Raw genomic sequence first — 17479 nt, 5'->3', positions numbered from 1 at the left:
TTTAATAGTACAGACTGATAATCCTGTGCATAATCCTATCAATTTTTACAGTAGCTTCCTCTTTTTCCTGTTACTACTTAGAATCACTTAGAAGAGCTGCTGTCATTTGAGGTTTTCTTAACTGTGACGTGAATAAGAGATATAAAAATAAAGTTCTGGTTTTTTTTTGTAAAAACTGCGTTACAGTTTTTCATATCTCATGTAAAGTTAATGCTACTTCTCAGATCGGTTATGTTTACTTTAGATGACCACTAGCGCTTTTTCCTTCATAGCTTGGCAAAAGTGCATCAGTAGCTCATAACATTATGTTAGCTTCAACACACTTACCTTTTAAGGTGAATTGTCTGCAAATGTCGCCCCTGCGACACATGGTAGGGCATCTTGTATTCTTTGAGCTCAAGCATAAAATGTGTCTATATGTCTGCTGCTCTCTTTTTCCAAGGCTTTAAAAAGGCTTTCATAATTAGAGTTTCATGGGTGATGGTCCATTGGAGCTGGTTGTACAGGCTTCAAAAATTTCCATGAAACCTCCTTTTTGTGCAAGGAAATTAGTGATGAATTCTGAGCTGATTATTTTGAATATTTTTGTCTGGTTTTTCATTTGCTGAAGAACATGCATTACATTTTGCAATGCATTACTTAAAAAGAGTACTTAATTACTCATTGGAGAAAGTAACTACTTGTCACATTACTTTCATGTCATTCCGTAGTATAGTTTGAACTGCATTGTCACATAAATATTATTAATAAATCTGGGGCTAGTTGAAACGCAGCCAAAAGAAACATTAATGAATGAAACATGAATCAATTTTATTGGAATTCCACGTGAAAGACCAACACAAAGTGGTGCACGCGTGAGAAGTGGAACGAAAATCATACATGATTCCAAACATGTTTCACATATAAATAACTGAAAAGTGGGGTGTGCGTAATTATTCAGCTCCCTTTGGTCTGAGTGCAGTCAGTTGCCCATAGACATTGCCTGATGAGTGCTAATGACTAAATAGAGTGCACCTGTGTGTAATCTAATGTCAGTACAAATACAGCTGCTCTGTGATGGCCTCAGAGGTTGGTCGTGTCCAAATTCATGGGCTGCATCCTCCTGAGGACGGATTTGTAGACCGATTACGTCACAGCGACGCACCGAAGGCTGTCCAAATTCGTAGACTCCTCCGAATGCAGCCGACAAATGGGTCCTCCTTTTCTCCGAATTTGAAGGATGGGTCGGGTGTGTCCTTCGTGGCCTATCATATCCCAGAATTCGTAGCGCGGCCCAGCCAAATTCCAGTTTCCAGCAATGGCGGCCGCTACTAAGTTTTAAAATTACTCTTATTAATCGTTCTGGGTCACAAAATAAACTTTTAACATATTTTCAGGCGAGAATGTGGGTATGTAAACTTCAAATATCTGCTCGGTTTATCAAGACATTGCATATTTGCAAAAGTGGTTCGACGTTTTCGGAGACGTCTGTTACCCACCAGCTCGATAGCTAGCCGAGAGCTCGAGGGTTACTGAAGCCGCTGAGAACGGCACAACTCCCAGCACATCATTTTCAGATCACCACAGACTTTCGCTACTCAGGTTAAACGTGATATATAATTCACTTAGACAACCTAAAAATTTTATTGTTGGGCTTTTTTCAGTGTTTTTTTGTTTTTGTTTTTTTGTTTTTGTGAGTAAATCGGTTTGGCTGAGATTAAAGTTATTAGATTAGATTAGATAAAATAAAACTTTATTAATCCCCCTCCTCCTTGGTTTTCACACAGCTGAATAAACGTCAAACAGAAAACTGATTAAACAGAAGTGTGAGATGGTCGAGAATTTACTCCAGTGTCCTGTTATATTTTAGATAGAAAGGAGCAGACGGCTGAGTTTATTAAACTCCACCGAGACAGCGGTGACGCTAATCAGAAGGCTAGACCGTCCAATTCCACAGCCGTTTACTTCCGGCCTACCCGACCTTCTGAGGACCCGGCCCACGTAGACCGCGAAGGCTGGGTCCTCAGGAGGATGCAGCCCATGAATTTGGACACGACCGTTGTCTAAGAGAATATTGGGAGCAACAACACCATGAAGTCCAAAGAACACACCAGACAGGTCAGGGATAAAGTTATTGAGAAATTTAAAGCAGGTTTAGGCTACAAAAAGATTTCCCAAGCCTTGAACATCCCACGGAGCACTGTTCAAGCAATCATTCAGAAATGGAAGGAGTATGGCACAACTGTAAACCTACCAAGACAAGGCCGTCCACCTAAACTCACAGGCCGAACAAGGAGAGCGCTGATCAGAAATGCAGCCAAGAGGCCCATGGTGACTCTGAACGAGCTGCAGAGATCTACAGCTCAGGTGGGGGAATCTGTCCATAGGACAACTACTAGTCGTGTACGGCACAAAGTTGGCCTTTATGGAAGAGTGGCAAGAAGAAAGCCATTGTTAACAGAAAACCATAAGAAGTCCCATTTGCAGTTTGCCACAAGCCATGTGGGGGACACAGCAAACGGATGGATGGAACCAAATACAGGGCAATCTTGGAAGAAAACCTCTTGGAGTCTGCAAAAGACTTGAGACTGGGGCGGAGGTTCACCTTCCAGCAGGACAACGACCCTAAACATAAAGCCAGGGCAACAATGGAAAGGTAGAGACAGACCCTAAAAGACTGGCAGCTGTAATTGCAGCAAAAGGTGGTTCTACAAAGTATTGACTCAGGGGGCTGAATAATTACGCACACCCCACTTTTCAGTTATTTATTTGTAAAAAAAAATGTTTGGAGAGGTGAGGGGAGCCACCAAACTGAAGAAGGAGTCCTAGTAGGGCTGTCTTGGTTGACACGCTTCTACAATGTTGCATAGAGATCAGGGGCAGTACCCCTGGATTGGCCGACCAGGGTGGTGGTTCCCATCTTTATGAAAGGGGTCGATGAGGTCCACCCCTTGTCAAATTTTAATCTATTTTGTCTACATTTTATTGAAAACAATTTAAATAAAACATTAAACTGTTTCTTCAATTTTAAGCTGCACTTCCAATGTTTTTTGTAATGTAATTTTGACTATAGTAGCAAAAGCTTGACAGCTGAGAGAGTAAATTCAGTCTTCACCTCCAGTTTTTAAAATGACACTGCGCAATGCACATATACTTTTATTACACCTCCAAAAGCCAACAACAACAAATTCAGATCATGTCAGTAACAGATCATATGTCAAAACTGTCGATTAGAAGATTTTAATGACAATAACTTCTGAAATGTAATAACGTTGAATTGCAGTTCTGTTCATCTGTATTTATGCATTTAAATGAACTGCTTAATGGTTCCTGGAAGTTCTGTCAATTTGTGACAATTAACCAAACATTTTAAACCCTCATTCATGGGCCTGTCTTGATCCCTCTCTGCAGACTCTGTTCTTGTGCACAGTATCATGCATTAGCTTATTCCTTCTGTAGTTATAACTTAAACACTATCTTGGAATCATGTGGAAAGCTCTTCCTCTTAGGCTCTTCCACCTTGAAGCCACAGATATGAGAGCTGTGTTCTAAACTGCCCCAATGTATAAGCCTTACATTTTTGTCAACCAGCTTAAACTCAAGTAAGCATGCAGCTCTTGTTAGTGCCCTATTTTTTATTTTGTGAAAGCAGTAGTTTATATTAGCCTGATCCCCACCTGTTAAGTTCTATAGTACATAAAAAAATGCAATATCTATTTAAATCTATTTTCATTGCACTAAATGCCGTGTAAGGTATCTTTATGGTCCTTGAAATTAGACACAAAAATCATAAGAAAACAAAATGACCTCACAAATCAAGCATTGCCAATGTGTCCCCGGAGAAACAGTTGTGACATGATGGTAATGAAGATGGTGATGATGAAAATGGAAACATCAGCTGAGGAATGCTCAAGGTAATAAAAAAACTTACTTGTGCACAGCAGAGCAGAAAAGGCATTAATGGCTGCCCTAGGAAAAAAACAGAAAAGTGACGTCTGACTCATTTGAATCAACACCAAATTAAAATAAAAAACGAATTGCATTTGTAATTGTCAAAGTAAATCTTTATGTATGAGTGAACATGAAATTATTTGACTTCTGAAATTAGAAACATCTTGACTCAGGGTGACGCTGAAAAATTGATTCATCTTCATTATTACTTCCAGTCTGGACTACTGTAGTTCATTTTTGTCAGGATGTCCTAAAGCTCCCTGAAAAGCCTTCAGTTGATCGAAAATGCTGCAGTGAGAGTACTGACAAGGACTGGAAAGTGAGTATTTTTCTCCTGTATTGCCTTGTCTTAGCTACCTGTTAATTCCAGAACTGAATTTAATATCTTTCTTCTTACATACAAGGTCTTGAATTGTCTTTTCTTAAAGGCTTCAGAGTACCATATTGTCCCAATTGAGCACTTTGCTCTCAAACTGCTGGCTTACTGAGCCTGTGGAACCAAGTAGAGTTTGGATCTGGGAAAAAGACACTTTCTATTCTTTAAGATTAACCCGAAAACTTTTCTTTTTGATAAAGCATATAGTTAGGGCTGGATTAGTTGACCCTGAATACTGCCTTAGATATACCGGTAACTAAGATATTAAATATAACTGTGCTAATAACACAGATGTGGTTGTTTTAATATACACATTGAAGGACATTTAGTCAAAAATGGCTCCAAGTGTTACTGGAGGTCAAGGTAATGCCATCTAGAGTAAGAATCGTGTTTGTAAAATGGTACAAGAAAGTCAATTTAATCTGAATTTAGAAACAAGGCATTAGAGTTCATCCAGGTCTGTATGTCTTTAAGACATTCATGCAGTTTAACTAATCGGTGTATGTCATCTGGCTTCATGGATCGATAAAGCTAGGTATCATCTGCATAGCAATGAGAATGCACTGTATGTTATGGCTTCTACCAATACTGCCTAATGTATTATGCCTGTATAATTTAAACAGAATTGGTCCAAAAACAGAACCCTGTGGTACTCTATAACAGTGCTTAGTGTTTGACTCTCCATTTACATGAACAAATTAGAGTTAATGATATTAGCGAGCTATGATTCAAACCACTGCAGGGCAGTAACTTTAATGGCTAACACATTTTGTAATCACTGTGTTAACATTTTGTGGTCTGTGGTGTCAAATGCTACACTGAGGTCAAGTAAGTAAGTAAAATGCATTTATAAACACTTTTTACAGGTAAAAATCACAATATACTTTACAATAAAACCAGAAATAAAATATATCATAAGAATGAACAAAAAAAAAAACATAAAACAACAATTTACCTAAAGGTTGTCAGTATGCCTTCAGCTGTTTTTTAAATGAATCAGTGGAGTTTACAGAGTAAAGGCAGTGGAAGAAAAATCCACAACCTTGCCCAAAAAGTCATATCCCCATGAATTTTTAAACCGAGTACGTGGGTCCAGCAGGAATCTCCAACCCAGTATTACAGGAAACAGGAAAACATGTAATAGACAGGCCTGTCCACCATGTCCATTTCATGCTTTGCTGCTTTAAAACTGGAAATAGACACACATGCAGAAGTTGTATTACTGCATGCAGATGTTGCATTACAAGCAGGGGGGAGATAATATCTTTAAAGCCTACACTTCTCCGTGACAGTGTACTATACCTGGACTATAACAAAATCTCAGTTTCTCTGCCCATATGGAAAAGATATATATAAATCTTATAAAGTTTGTATCTGTCTTGTGTGAAACTTGTATGAAAAGCATATAAGTGTGAAAACAGATATAAGATCCCTTGAAAAATTATATAATGAAACGTGTATGTTTTGGATACTTACTAAAACAATGTATGAAAGTAATGCGAAAGTGGCCACTTTCATGAGTAAATCACATATAAGTTTTTACTATTTCTTTTCCATATGGGTGACCACCACCCTGCCTGTCACCCAGTGAGAGCTGGGACAGGCTACTGGTCCCACTGCAACCCTTAACTGGACAGGCGATTAAGAAAATGGATGGATCAATGGGGGGCAGTTAAATATTCTCATATATGGTTAAATGTGGCTTGTAGTTTAAAGAACTATGAGTGGTCAGTAGACAGTGACACAATTTTATAAGTTTGGTTCTTGATGCCGTCACATTGTATTGAAGTTCAGACTTTAATTCGAAGGATTTAATAAAACCATTACTTGAACTATTTATCCAAATATAGCCTATCATAGTTGTCATTGGCTTTATTTATTATCGCAGTTCTCACCCAAAGGTTTCTCAAGGCAAAAAAATAGGATATTCTTCCATGTCAGCAACCTCATCTCAGTCATGCTTTTCAGTATTGAAGACAGTACTGTAGTCAGAGAGATCCCCAAACAAGCTGCAACTGAAAGCATCTACAGTTAAAGTCTAGCTGAGCGTTCCAAGGGAGTCCATGAATTCTGAACTTCAGCCAATCATGTGCTGCAAAAATGTTCATCCAGAACAATTCAAGGGTCCAGCGCACCAGGCCCAGGGTAGTGTCTCGAGTGAATGTCTGGTGAGCATCTGGTGGCCGGGCCAGAAAAGCAACATGGGTCCGTCCGCCTGTGGGCCCACCACCCGCAGGAGTCGACATAGGGCTTCAGTGTTAGTGGATCGAGAGGTCCTGGCACTCCGATCCCTAGCTTCCAAAACTGGTATTATAAACAGCTAGCTATAATTCATCAACTATTTCTATAAACCACTTGAATTAATGCTGAAAGTCTGCACTTAAATCACACCTTGATTGTTTAATTTAGAGTCCACTGCGGTACTGCAGAAAGCAAAATTACAAAAAAATTGTGTCAAAAACATTATTGGATTCTGGATGAAAAATTGTTCAAAAGCCTATGGCCCTGACTGTATCTATATGGTAAAACTGATCAGTGGAAAATGCAGAAAGCCCTTAGGATACTTACTTAATAGCATGCAGATGCTTGGTTGTGTATTGAGGAATGAGGCGGTAGATGACATCCAGTCCATGGTTTTCTCCTATGAGGTTTGCTGTAGAAACTGTCAAGACAACACAACTGACTTTAACTCTGTTACTAAGATTATCAACATATAAGTTTAAACACAGCAACAGGTAAAGCTTCTGAAATACTCTCCCCTTAAAAATTAAGGTGGAGGCTTTACTTGTTAATGAAGAATTCAATAATAAAGTACTCTGGATGACAATGTATAAGGTAGGGTTTAGGATAAGGGTAAAGTTTGGATTAGAATTTAGAGAAATAGCAGCTATGATTATTTTTAGGGTAAGCCTCCAGGATATGAATTTAACTCCAAGCTGGTGACAAAAACAACTATATTGTTTACCTGATGAACAGAAGACTTGGATCACCCAGAGGCAGGCAGCAGTTCTCCTGGCATGCTGGCCATTGTGTTTCAGCAGATTCAGAGTCAGCAGCACTGCACCTGCCTCTTCTGCTTTCATACCAATACGACGGTCTATATATATATACATTGCAATGAATACGCATGGTGACAGTAAGTATTGTGAAAGTAAGTGATGAAAATTTTAAGAATGCAAGAAGTCAAAAACATCCAAAAATAACAGCAACCCCAATGAAAAAGTACTTAAAATAGTAGCATTCAAATATTAAAGTTATATGATTTTTTTCCATCTTTGGAAAATTACCATGAGTGTAATTGTGATTATTACTAGCAGTGATGTAGTAGCATTAATAGCTCTACATAGTTACACCAAGCAGTGATCGCTTGACATGGTGTAACATTAGCAGATGGCGAAACATATCTGCATTTCTAAATGACATATTAAGGACTAGTAATGACATGTAAATGATGAATTAAGCACTTGCTAATAATAACTAAGTGCTACCTAAATGTATTAGCAGTTTGCTTTGTATTTCCATTATAGACCTTTTGCTTTTTTTTTAATATTGCAACATAGAATTAGACTAGAATAGAATTCAACTTTATTGTCATTGCACATGTCACAGTACAAGGCAACGAAATGCAGTTTGCATCCATCCGGAAGTGCTTTAGCCATGATATAAATATATTACAAAATACATATTAGCAATAATATAGGTATATAGATATATTACAGAAATGGGTCTGTTATAGGTATGAAGGTACAAAAATGGGTCTATTATGGGTATATTACAATGTACACGGTATGAAGGTATGTTATGAATATGCCTTCATACCATGTACATTGTAACATACAATGACCCTCAGTATGATTTAAATTGTTGGTCAGACAAATAAGCACAGATATATCTCTGTGAGAAGCTTTCATTATTCACACACAAACATAGCTGTCAGTGAATCAGGAACCACTGTGCTATTTTTGTAGATCATCTCACCTTTCCTAAACAAACTTTAAGAGTTAGAAAGAGTTATCACAATACATGTTGTTTTGTTCATTCCCACCTTTGTGTCCAACTTTAGCTAGCAGGTGCAGGAGTGGTATGAGTATAGTGTAGTTGGGACTGAAAGTGTGGCCATATTTAACCAGTGCAGTCAGCAGAGCCTCACTACCACCTTTCTTGATCATATAGTGGATGCGCCGATCTGTACCTGAACAGAGAGCAGAGGTTAGTGCTTGGCTGAAAGGGACTGAAATATAAATAGTGCCTTTTTTTACTATTTTGAAAAAATATAAAGGATGCTACAAGCCGCATTCAAATGGGCATTCATCAAGTACTTCTATTTATTGCAAAGGACATTACTGCTCCAAATGAAGACTTAAACCTTAGTCATCCTCAGAATACGAGGGGTGTGACAGCCACAGATATCTTCCAAGTGCCCTCACCTTCTAATTCTGAAAAATATTACTTATCTGATAATAAAATCTCTTTTTTTTTCCTTCTTTTATTTATTTACCTTTTTTGCGATTCCCCTATTTTATTTGTTTTTCTATCTATGTACTCAGCTGTAACCAGTTTCCACATTTGATCCTATTATATGTCTATATATAGACACATCATTGCCTTTGTTACCTGCAGAAGTTCAGCCTCTGGCTGCTGGGCTGGGGTCTGAATACACTCAGCTTTGACATCACTTGTTGTTGATTAGCTTCTTAGCAATCTGTCTAAGAGCCACAGTTCTGTTAGCAGTATACTGCAGTTGTTTCTGTCTTGGATGTTGTTTGGATTTCACCATTGCACTTATGTCCTTTCATGCAATACAAATAAAATTAATGTCCATATTGCCACTTCTCAAAAGCTATAAACCACTCTATATTTTTTGTCTTCCCAGCATACATGTGTATGCTGTTTTCTTCCTATCCTTCCTGGTGCATATATCTGAAAAAACAAGTAACGCAAGTAACAAAATAATATTAATTTTAATGTATTTACAGAATTTAGTACAGTAACGCATTACATAACTGCATTACTAAAAATAGGATTACTGTCATCCATTCATTTGGCACATGCTACACCCAGCCCTAGATGCCAGCTGAAGTCAAATGAGCTCTGTTTTCTTCCACCTCCCAATTAAAGTGTGTGATCCTAGCTACAGTGGCCGCTGTATGACAAACAACTGTGGCTGATATTTATCTGCATAGACTGTCACTCTGAGTGTGGGTTGCGGCTCCACTATTTACCTCAGCTGTCAATATGTTGGTTGTTTGTGTTTTTTTACTCATCTAAAACTTTGTGAATCTGTGTTTTGGGTCCGTTTTGTCAATCCACACAGTCTGCTTCTGCCACACTGTGACATAAAGGTGCAGACACATATTAAAATTTGCCTCTCCAGCACAAATGCCTACGAGTTCTCCTCTCCTTTCCCCCTTGGTATACTATATTTGTAGCTGGTCTCTAGCCTCGTACATAAATTGCAATTAGTTGGAACAGTGACGTTCATCCCGGCTATTTTATTCAGGATGATGAGGCAGCACGATGACTTCAAACCATTGCCCGCTCCTGTGTATTTTCAACTCTTTACTCCCTGAAAGGCTAGTAGGAATAATGCTTGAAGAACTTTTCTGAATTGAGAGGTTTCTGTCATATTTCAGACCTGCTTCTAGGTTTCTGACTATGCAGCTACCCTTGGAAAAACCTGGAAACTTTATTAATGATCATCAAGTCATGTTTTTATTGATATATATATAATGAGGAGTCAAAACTCATCTTAAAGGTACAGGGGAGGTCGTCAAATGTCATCTTTATGGAGGAAAAAAGTGAACGGATGAATTCTAAGTTCAAAAGATTGCATCTGCTTGTTGGAAGATGTAATTACACATGAATTTAAGTACAGTTATGAGTTCTTAGTAACTTAGTTTTTAGTATATTTAATTAAAAAAACAGACTGTGCCTTTAAAGGCTTTGTGTGTTTATTGGCATTTTCCATAGCACAACAACTTTTTACGTAAGGATGGAAACCAAATGGTGAGAAGATGATCTTACCAGCTGACAGAAGTTCATCCAAGACACTGAGGATATTTAAGGTGCTCTCCACATCCCCTACATTCTGCAGAGACAACACACACACACACACACACACACACACACACAGAGAGAGAGAGAGAGGGAGAGAGAGAGAATATAAGACATTTAAACCCACAAAATAAAAGAATAAAAAAGTTAGAATGCATCTAACCTACTTTTTTTTAATTTAACCAGGAAGATCCCATTGAGATTAAAAACCTATTTTTGAACGGAGACCTGCCTAAGATAGGCAGCAGCAAGTGTGTCACAGTTACAAAAATTACTCAATTAAACACAGGCAGCAACAACAGACATTCTAAAATAAATGAAAAATTAATTAATTAATTAAATAAATAAATAAAGATAAAATTAAATAAAAATTCTAAAATTCAGTTAAAATGACAAACAATCTTATTGAAACAGTTGCATGTTATGGAATTGGTCACAAGGATTCTTAGTTTAGATTCAAAAGCACTTAATGAAATGAATTCAGTCATTTTCCAGTCGTTCTGCAGCTCGTTATAAGCAAAGGGTGCTAAATGGACAAAAGCTCTTTTGCCAAGTTCAGTTCAGGCAAATGGAACAGAAAGCAACAAGTAACCTTGCGGACGAAGAGAATAACGATCAGCATGTTTCATTGCAAGCAGGGAACACATATAGAAAGGCAGCAATCTGAGTATTGCCTTATATATAAAACTGTATAAATGAGAGTTCCTCCGACTGGCCAAAGCAGCCCCTCCCACCTGAGAGTATAACTGTGGTGTGTCTGAAATTTACAGTTAGTGATGAACCTCAGAGAAGCATGACACACAGTATCTAAATCAGAATGTGGACTCCATATACAATCCAAACAACCCAGCTGCTACTAATGGTTGTGGTTTTTGCACTTTTTTAGTGACTGTCACTACATATTGTTATTCTTGTTTTTGTTGAATGATTTTATCACTCAACAAAGCTGATTTTTCTTGCTTGTGTTTATATGAAAGTGGAATGATTGCAATTTGTTTTGCAAATTCTCATGTTTTGTGAATCTCTTATAATTGTCTTCATGTCATCAGCTGTCAGGACTGAGGCCTGCAATCCCAAAGTTGAGCACAGTCAGCTGATTATGACCAGATGGAACACGGTGAGTGTAGTAGTGTTAGGATGCCTGGGTCATCGACCCAGGGTTTTTGAGTTTATGATATTATTTATACTGTCTAGTTTTTGGTTTCTTTGAGTTCTGTCTTATGGCTTAGGTCTCTGTCTTCTTTAGTTGCCCTGTCTCCCCTATCACCTGCATCCCCTTGTCTAGTTCGCGTCTATGTGTATCTTAAGTTCCTATATCCCCGTGTTCAGTCAGTGTTTGTGTCTGCCCTGTTCCCACGTCTCTGTTCCCTCTGTAGTGCCTGCATGTGAGTCTGTGTCTTTGTTCAGTCTGTGTTATGTGTTTCCTGTTTTACTTTGAAGGTCTCCGTCTTTTCTCAGTGTGTTCAGTTTACGCTTCTTTGGTCTCGTCAGTTCTGATTTGCCCCAGCTGTGTTTCCCTCCTGTTACTCATTTCCTGATTGCTCCCTCTGTGTATTTAAGCCCTGTGTTTCTCTGTGTCTGTGTCGCGATCTACCGTTTTCTTAGCTGTGTGTTCTGTCATTCCTCTGGTTTAAGTTTGTTTTGAGTTTTTTCAGTTATGTTATATTTTTGAGTACCAAATTAAAGCCTTTTTGAGTTCACGTCTGTCTCCGGAGTCTGCACCTTGGGTCCTATTCCTGCCTGCACACAGCCACACCTAACAAGTAGATGTGTTTCATGGAAATTCTGCATCCTGCATTGACACGTCCTGGAACACAGTGTGAGCATAGCTTGCTTCAGGACTTTATATGCAGACAGGGCAGAAAGTGGCACTGACCTTGACATGTTACTGTGAAGAAATGTTTCTATAGCCTGTTGAAATCCTGGCTGTGAAATGTCTTCATATTAATTACACTGGCAATATTTTTAGGCTTTTCCATTTTTTCCTACTTCCTGTTAAATTTCATGTAATGGAGCACAAACAGTTCCAGTGGATGACACCATATTTAAAAAAAACCTTTTATACACACACCTCTCTTCCCTTTATCCTTATCAGCGTTGCAGGGGAGCTGGAGCCAATCATGACGGACTCGTGGCCTTATATACATAAAATGTGTCCAATATTTCCAAACTAATGGACACTAGGATATTAGTTTATATACATGTTTCTTATGTCACATTTACTCCACATGTACATGCAGATGGATTTTCTCAGAGATTCTAATCCCACATTTTCAAAACGATCCGACTGAGCAGAGGTCTGCTGGTCTTATCAACTACCCAATCTGGCTGATTAAATTCTGCCGTTTCAACAGAAATCTTTTAAGGTGGCCAAACATCTCCCTCGTTAAAATGTGCGTTGTATGAAGAAACCTTCTCCAATGTCCAAATGAGGCCGCTGATGAATATCTGACGCCAGATATAAATAACTTAATGTGTTGCATCCAGACAGGCTGTTTAGATGGCCAGCAATCTGCCTGTTCAAATAGAAACTATAGTCTTGTTTCCGCAACAGGATCTTTCCCTAGGGACTAGGAACCATTGGAACAACCTTAGCTCATGGTCAAATTTAAGGTAAAAATATTTTGAGGTCTTGTGGGAGGCCATCTCATGTTTAATCCTCCACATTACCCTGTAAAATTCATAATCTTGAGTCTGATCTTGCCTTGCTGCTTCTGCTCATCTATTTTCCTGCAAACTCACTGATCTCATCTGGTATTCCAGTGGAACAGACTGGGCTATACAAGAAAGACTCGAGATTTTTCTTGTGTAGTAGTCGGTAAATACGTAACTTTGTGTTTCTTTACACGCCACTCGACTGGAATTTTCTCAAATTGCATTGGTCTTTAGTTCTAGCTATTCAGTGTGAAAAGTAATAAAATAGTACAGGCTTGTGTTGAGCAAAGATTGCTACACAAAGGTAATAACATCTTAAATAGGATAGACAGGTTATGTCAACTTAACCAGTTGAAGCAACTTGCCACTTTTCACTGCAACCACATGTTCCAGTCTGAAGTGGGTGACAGCCTGAAAGCTATTTTTAAAAAAAGGCCCTATGTTTGATGAGGGAGCTTTGTTTTTGCACTGTCTTTACTTTTTTGTAACTTAAACCCTGCATATAAAAATGGTGCTTGTGCTGCACTCAACCTTTCTTTCTGGCTGCTGTTACAACCAAATTTCCCCTTCTGGGACAATTAAAGGATTATTCTGTTCTATTCTAACCATGATGAGGCTTCTGACAGTGGCTTCTTGGCTCAGGTCTTATAGTCCAGACATATATGAAAACGTGTGACTTTTCAGTTAACACTGAGATACATAATTTTAAATGAGCTTTAATTATTTTTTTTCACCCTCTCAGTGAAAAAAGAGCACTCACAGCAAAGTTGACCCATTACACTGATGTAGAGAACTGAATGAGCCAGTATCTCAGACTGTCTACCCATGAAATATTTCTACCCTTCTGAAGTTTCACATGTTTAGAAGGGAGGAAATTCTGTGACAGTAATTAAATATGTCTGTTCCTCAGACTGTGATTCTCATCTGACAGTTTTTAGAAACTGCCCTAACACAAAATTGAATAATCATGTCTACAGGTTTGATTCCGCAAGAGCTGCTTTAACAGGCAGTAACAAAAAATATAAATATTCCCAATAATCTGGGAACCTTTATGAGCTCATTTGCAAACAACTTGAAGTCCACAGTGCTATTATTATTATTCACAACTGGAAAACATTTAAGACAGCTGACAATTTTCCCAAAGGTGGACATCCCAGCAAATTTTCACCCAAAGGTCAGCGCATGCAATACTAAGAGAACCTGCAAAAAACTTTACAGGCCTCAATTAGCAATGATAAATGTTAACCCTGAGCAAGGAGGTTAGGAAGGGTTGCAGAAGGTAACATAGGTTTGCAAAGCTGAAACCTGAACAAACCACAAGACTTCTGAAACAATGGGCCTCATTTGCTGATAAATGCACGAGAAATTTCTTACAAAAAAAGAGTTTGCAATTAAAGTCATGTTAGATTTATGCCACAGTTTTTTTTCTTACTGCGTATATTAATAAATCACAGTCATTTTAAATCCTACATACTGCCTATAATCTGCATAAAGCCACCCCTCCCCATTTGTCTATACAAAGAAACAGGTTCATCTGGAGGTGACGATGTAAGAGAGAAGTGTGCGTCTCTAAGGCAAAACAGAAGGAGAAAGTCTGAGTAGAAAAGCTACTCAGCCAGAAAATGGACAACATTCTTAGTGTTTCTATGAGAGTGATGACCGTTTAAAATTAAGTAAATAACAAAGAAAGGCTTCACCTGATAAAAAAAAAAAGGAAAGCTCGATGTCATTTCCCCTAAAAGAAAGAGAACAAGTAAGTGTCCTGTTAGCCTGAGATGAGAAACTTACTGCAATTTTTTAAAAGAAAGAAAGAAAGAAAGATAAGACCATTTAAGTTAAGACGAGTGAGATTAATTAAATATATTTAAATTAAAAGGATAAAGCCTACGTCTTTACTTTTATCACTTTGTTTTCCTTACATGCCTTGTATTTTTTTGTGTAATTCTGTACATTTTGTGGCCTATGATGTTTTAGAAAACTGCTCACTTCGGTCAGCCCGGTTGTTGTTTTTAAAAGTGCTTTGTAAATTAAGTGCTATGGTACTGTTAATATTATTAGTAGTAGTAGTGGTAGTAATAGTAGTATTCATTTTAAAGATTTGTCTTTACTTTCCCAGCACAGTTAGGTCTTCATTTGGTTGTAAGTGTGAAATGGACTTCTAAATCTATTTGTAAAGTAAAATCAAATTGAGGTATGAAGGCCAATGCCTTTGGACAAACCAAACTGGAGATGCTTGGTGTTCATGGACAACACCACGTTTGGAGAAAACCAAATACGATATATCAGCACAAACACCTCATACCAGCTGTCAGCACGGTGGTGGAGGGGGGATGATTTAAGCTGGATTTACAGCCACAGGACCCAAGAACGGCGCAGTCACCGAGTCTAACATGAACTCCTCTGTGTACCAAAATATTCTAGAGTCAAAGGAGAGGCCATCAGTCAGACAGCTAAACTTTGTCTGAAACTGGCTGAAATGCTGTGTTGAGACCTTCAGAGAGCTGCGTATAAATGACTGCTTGCAAGCCTGAATGAGCGAAGCAACACTGTAAAGAAGAATGGAACAAAATTCCTCCTCAGTGATCACAGAGACTGATAAAGTCCTACAGAAAATGATAGCTTCTGGATAATGCTGCTGAAGGTTGTTCTACAAGCTTTTGAATCATGTAGTGCGCTTCATTTTTCACATTGTCTGTCTTTGTGTCCTTTAGCAGTAACAAAAAATCGATAAGAGCTGCATGAATATGTTCAATGTAAAGCCAATATATTCCTTTCCTCGTTTGTTTTGTGCTAATAGGGGAGTGCTGAAAGAAACTTTCTCTGTAGAGGAGATATCCTATATGACCACCTTTCGTGGCTTTTGAGGTTCCTTCAGAGGAACACTTAATAAAGATCAGTCACTAAAAACTGTACTTTGAATTGTATTATTAAGTCCGATTCAGCAACTCAGGGTTCATCTGCAGTTAGAATGGTTTCTGGCAGTCCATCCACACTCAGGAAATCTGTTCATTCTCAGATGCTGGGATTAGGTTTAGACTGACTGAACTGTAAATTCAGGACTGTGGGTATGAAACACTATTTGAAAGAACTGCCCAGACTCAGTAGTCAGAATGTGTTGTCATTAAAAATGTGAGGTTAGTCCGCCACTTTTTAAAGAATGATGTTCAGCCAGTAATGCCACCTGCTGTTTCAATCTCTCCACCCCTATACCCCCCAGTATCCAACTGTAGCACCCCAGGGATGTTTTGTATCATACCATCACGGTCCCTTTCACCAATACCTTAACAAGCAGATAGACAGACAGACAGACAGACAGACAGACAGATAGATAGATAGATAGATAGATAGATAGATAGATAGGTTTTCATCACTGCTCCATATGAGTGTGTTGCAGTTACATGTCTTTTATTTAAAGATCCTAGTTTAATGCTGATGCAGGACCCAAGTTTATGTCCAATATTATTGACATTTTTTTTTACGTCATTCAACTTTTTAAGGATCCAGTGTCAACCACAAACCAAATAATGTGAACATGATACAGCATATGAATGTGGATCGAGCTTGATGTATATTTGATACATGTTTGATGCAGCAATTTCCCAATGCGAGCCTGCAAAATATACCACACGCAAAGTACAAAAATCATATCTTGTTAATATTCCAAACACGCAAACCTCAGATATTCCTCTCAGTAAATCAGCTGAGGCAAAGCAAAACATATTTTAGTTTTTATTTTATTTTTCTCCTTTTTTTTATATCCCTAACAGACTATTAGGGGCTCAGCATACATTAAAGCTAATATGGAAGTTAAGTAATTGTTTTGATTTGTTATTTCAGTGTTTTATACCAACACGTCACATACAGGAGCACATACCTGCAGAGTGGAAAGGAGGACCTCTAAGCCGCTGGAGGAGCTTAAGGTGGCCGTCATACTTGGTCGACCTCGTCCTGTTCCAGTCAACAGATGGACGAATCAAAAGAGTGAAGGAAAGGTGAACAAACTTTTAAACAGACAAACGACAAAATGAAACGGGATCATCAATGAGGACTTGGACAGTCTGAGAGCCGAAGTGTCTCCTCAGCAACATGCAAGCAGTACTTCAAACAAACACACACAGACACACTTATAGCATCAGTGTGCTTTTCTCTCTGCACAGGCTGTAACGATACTGTGTCTAAACACAGCGGAGTGACACTCACAGGGCCAGGGAGGGGGCACGCGTGCTGGTGTGTGTGTCATTGCTGGACATGTGTATTAGTAAAGTTAATGTCATCCTGAGAGTGTGTGTCATTTCTGCTCAGTCTGTTTTACACGATCATAAAACACATGCAAAAAACATAACAATAAACACATTCCTCCTACCATAAAATACAAGAAAAGTATTTTTATAGAAAAGTGATTATATGTGTGTGTTATTGTGTTTAAGTGCGCACACGTGACTTTGCATGTGTAATCCTACCCCT

General features: G+C 38.4%; 1 protein-coding gene across 2 annotated transcripts in view; it reads right to left on the bottom strand.

The window, feature by feature from the left end:
* agbl1 (AGBL carboxypeptidase 1) overlaps positions 1 to 17031 on the bottom strand; it is a 75785-nt gene extending 58754 nt beyond the window's left edge. For both annotated transcript variants that reach the window (XM_082541284.1, XM_082541285.1), the window contains exons 1-6: positions 16890 to 17031; positions 10331 to 10394; positions 8352 to 8498; positions 7272 to 7403; positions 6875 to 6968; positions 3911 to 3948 (exon numbers count right to left, since the gene is read on the bottom strand). In XM_082541284.1, the coding sequence (XP_082397410.1) occupies positions 3911 to 3948; positions 6875 to 6968; positions 7272 to 7403; positions 8352 to 8498; positions 10331 to 10394; positions 16890 to 16946 (532 nt within the window). In that variant the 5' untranslated portion in view covers positions 16947 to 17031. The remainder of the gene's footprint in view (positions 1 to 3910; positions 3949 to 6874; positions 6969 to 7271; positions 7404 to 8351; positions 8499 to 10330; positions 10395 to 16889) is intronic.
* Between the last annotated feature and the right edge of the window lie 448 nt (positions 17032 to 17479).

The sequence above is a fragment of the Aulonocara stuartgranti genome, assembly GCF_965226115.1.
Source record: "Aulonocara stuartgranti genome assembly, chromosome: 7".
NCBI classification, from domain to species: domain Eukaryota; kingdom Metazoa; phylum Chordata; class Actinopteri; order Cichliformes; family Cichlidae; genus Aulonocara; species Aulonocara stuartgranti.
Note: the sequence above shows the minus strand (reverse complement) of the source record. Positions and strands in the feature narration are given on the sequence as shown.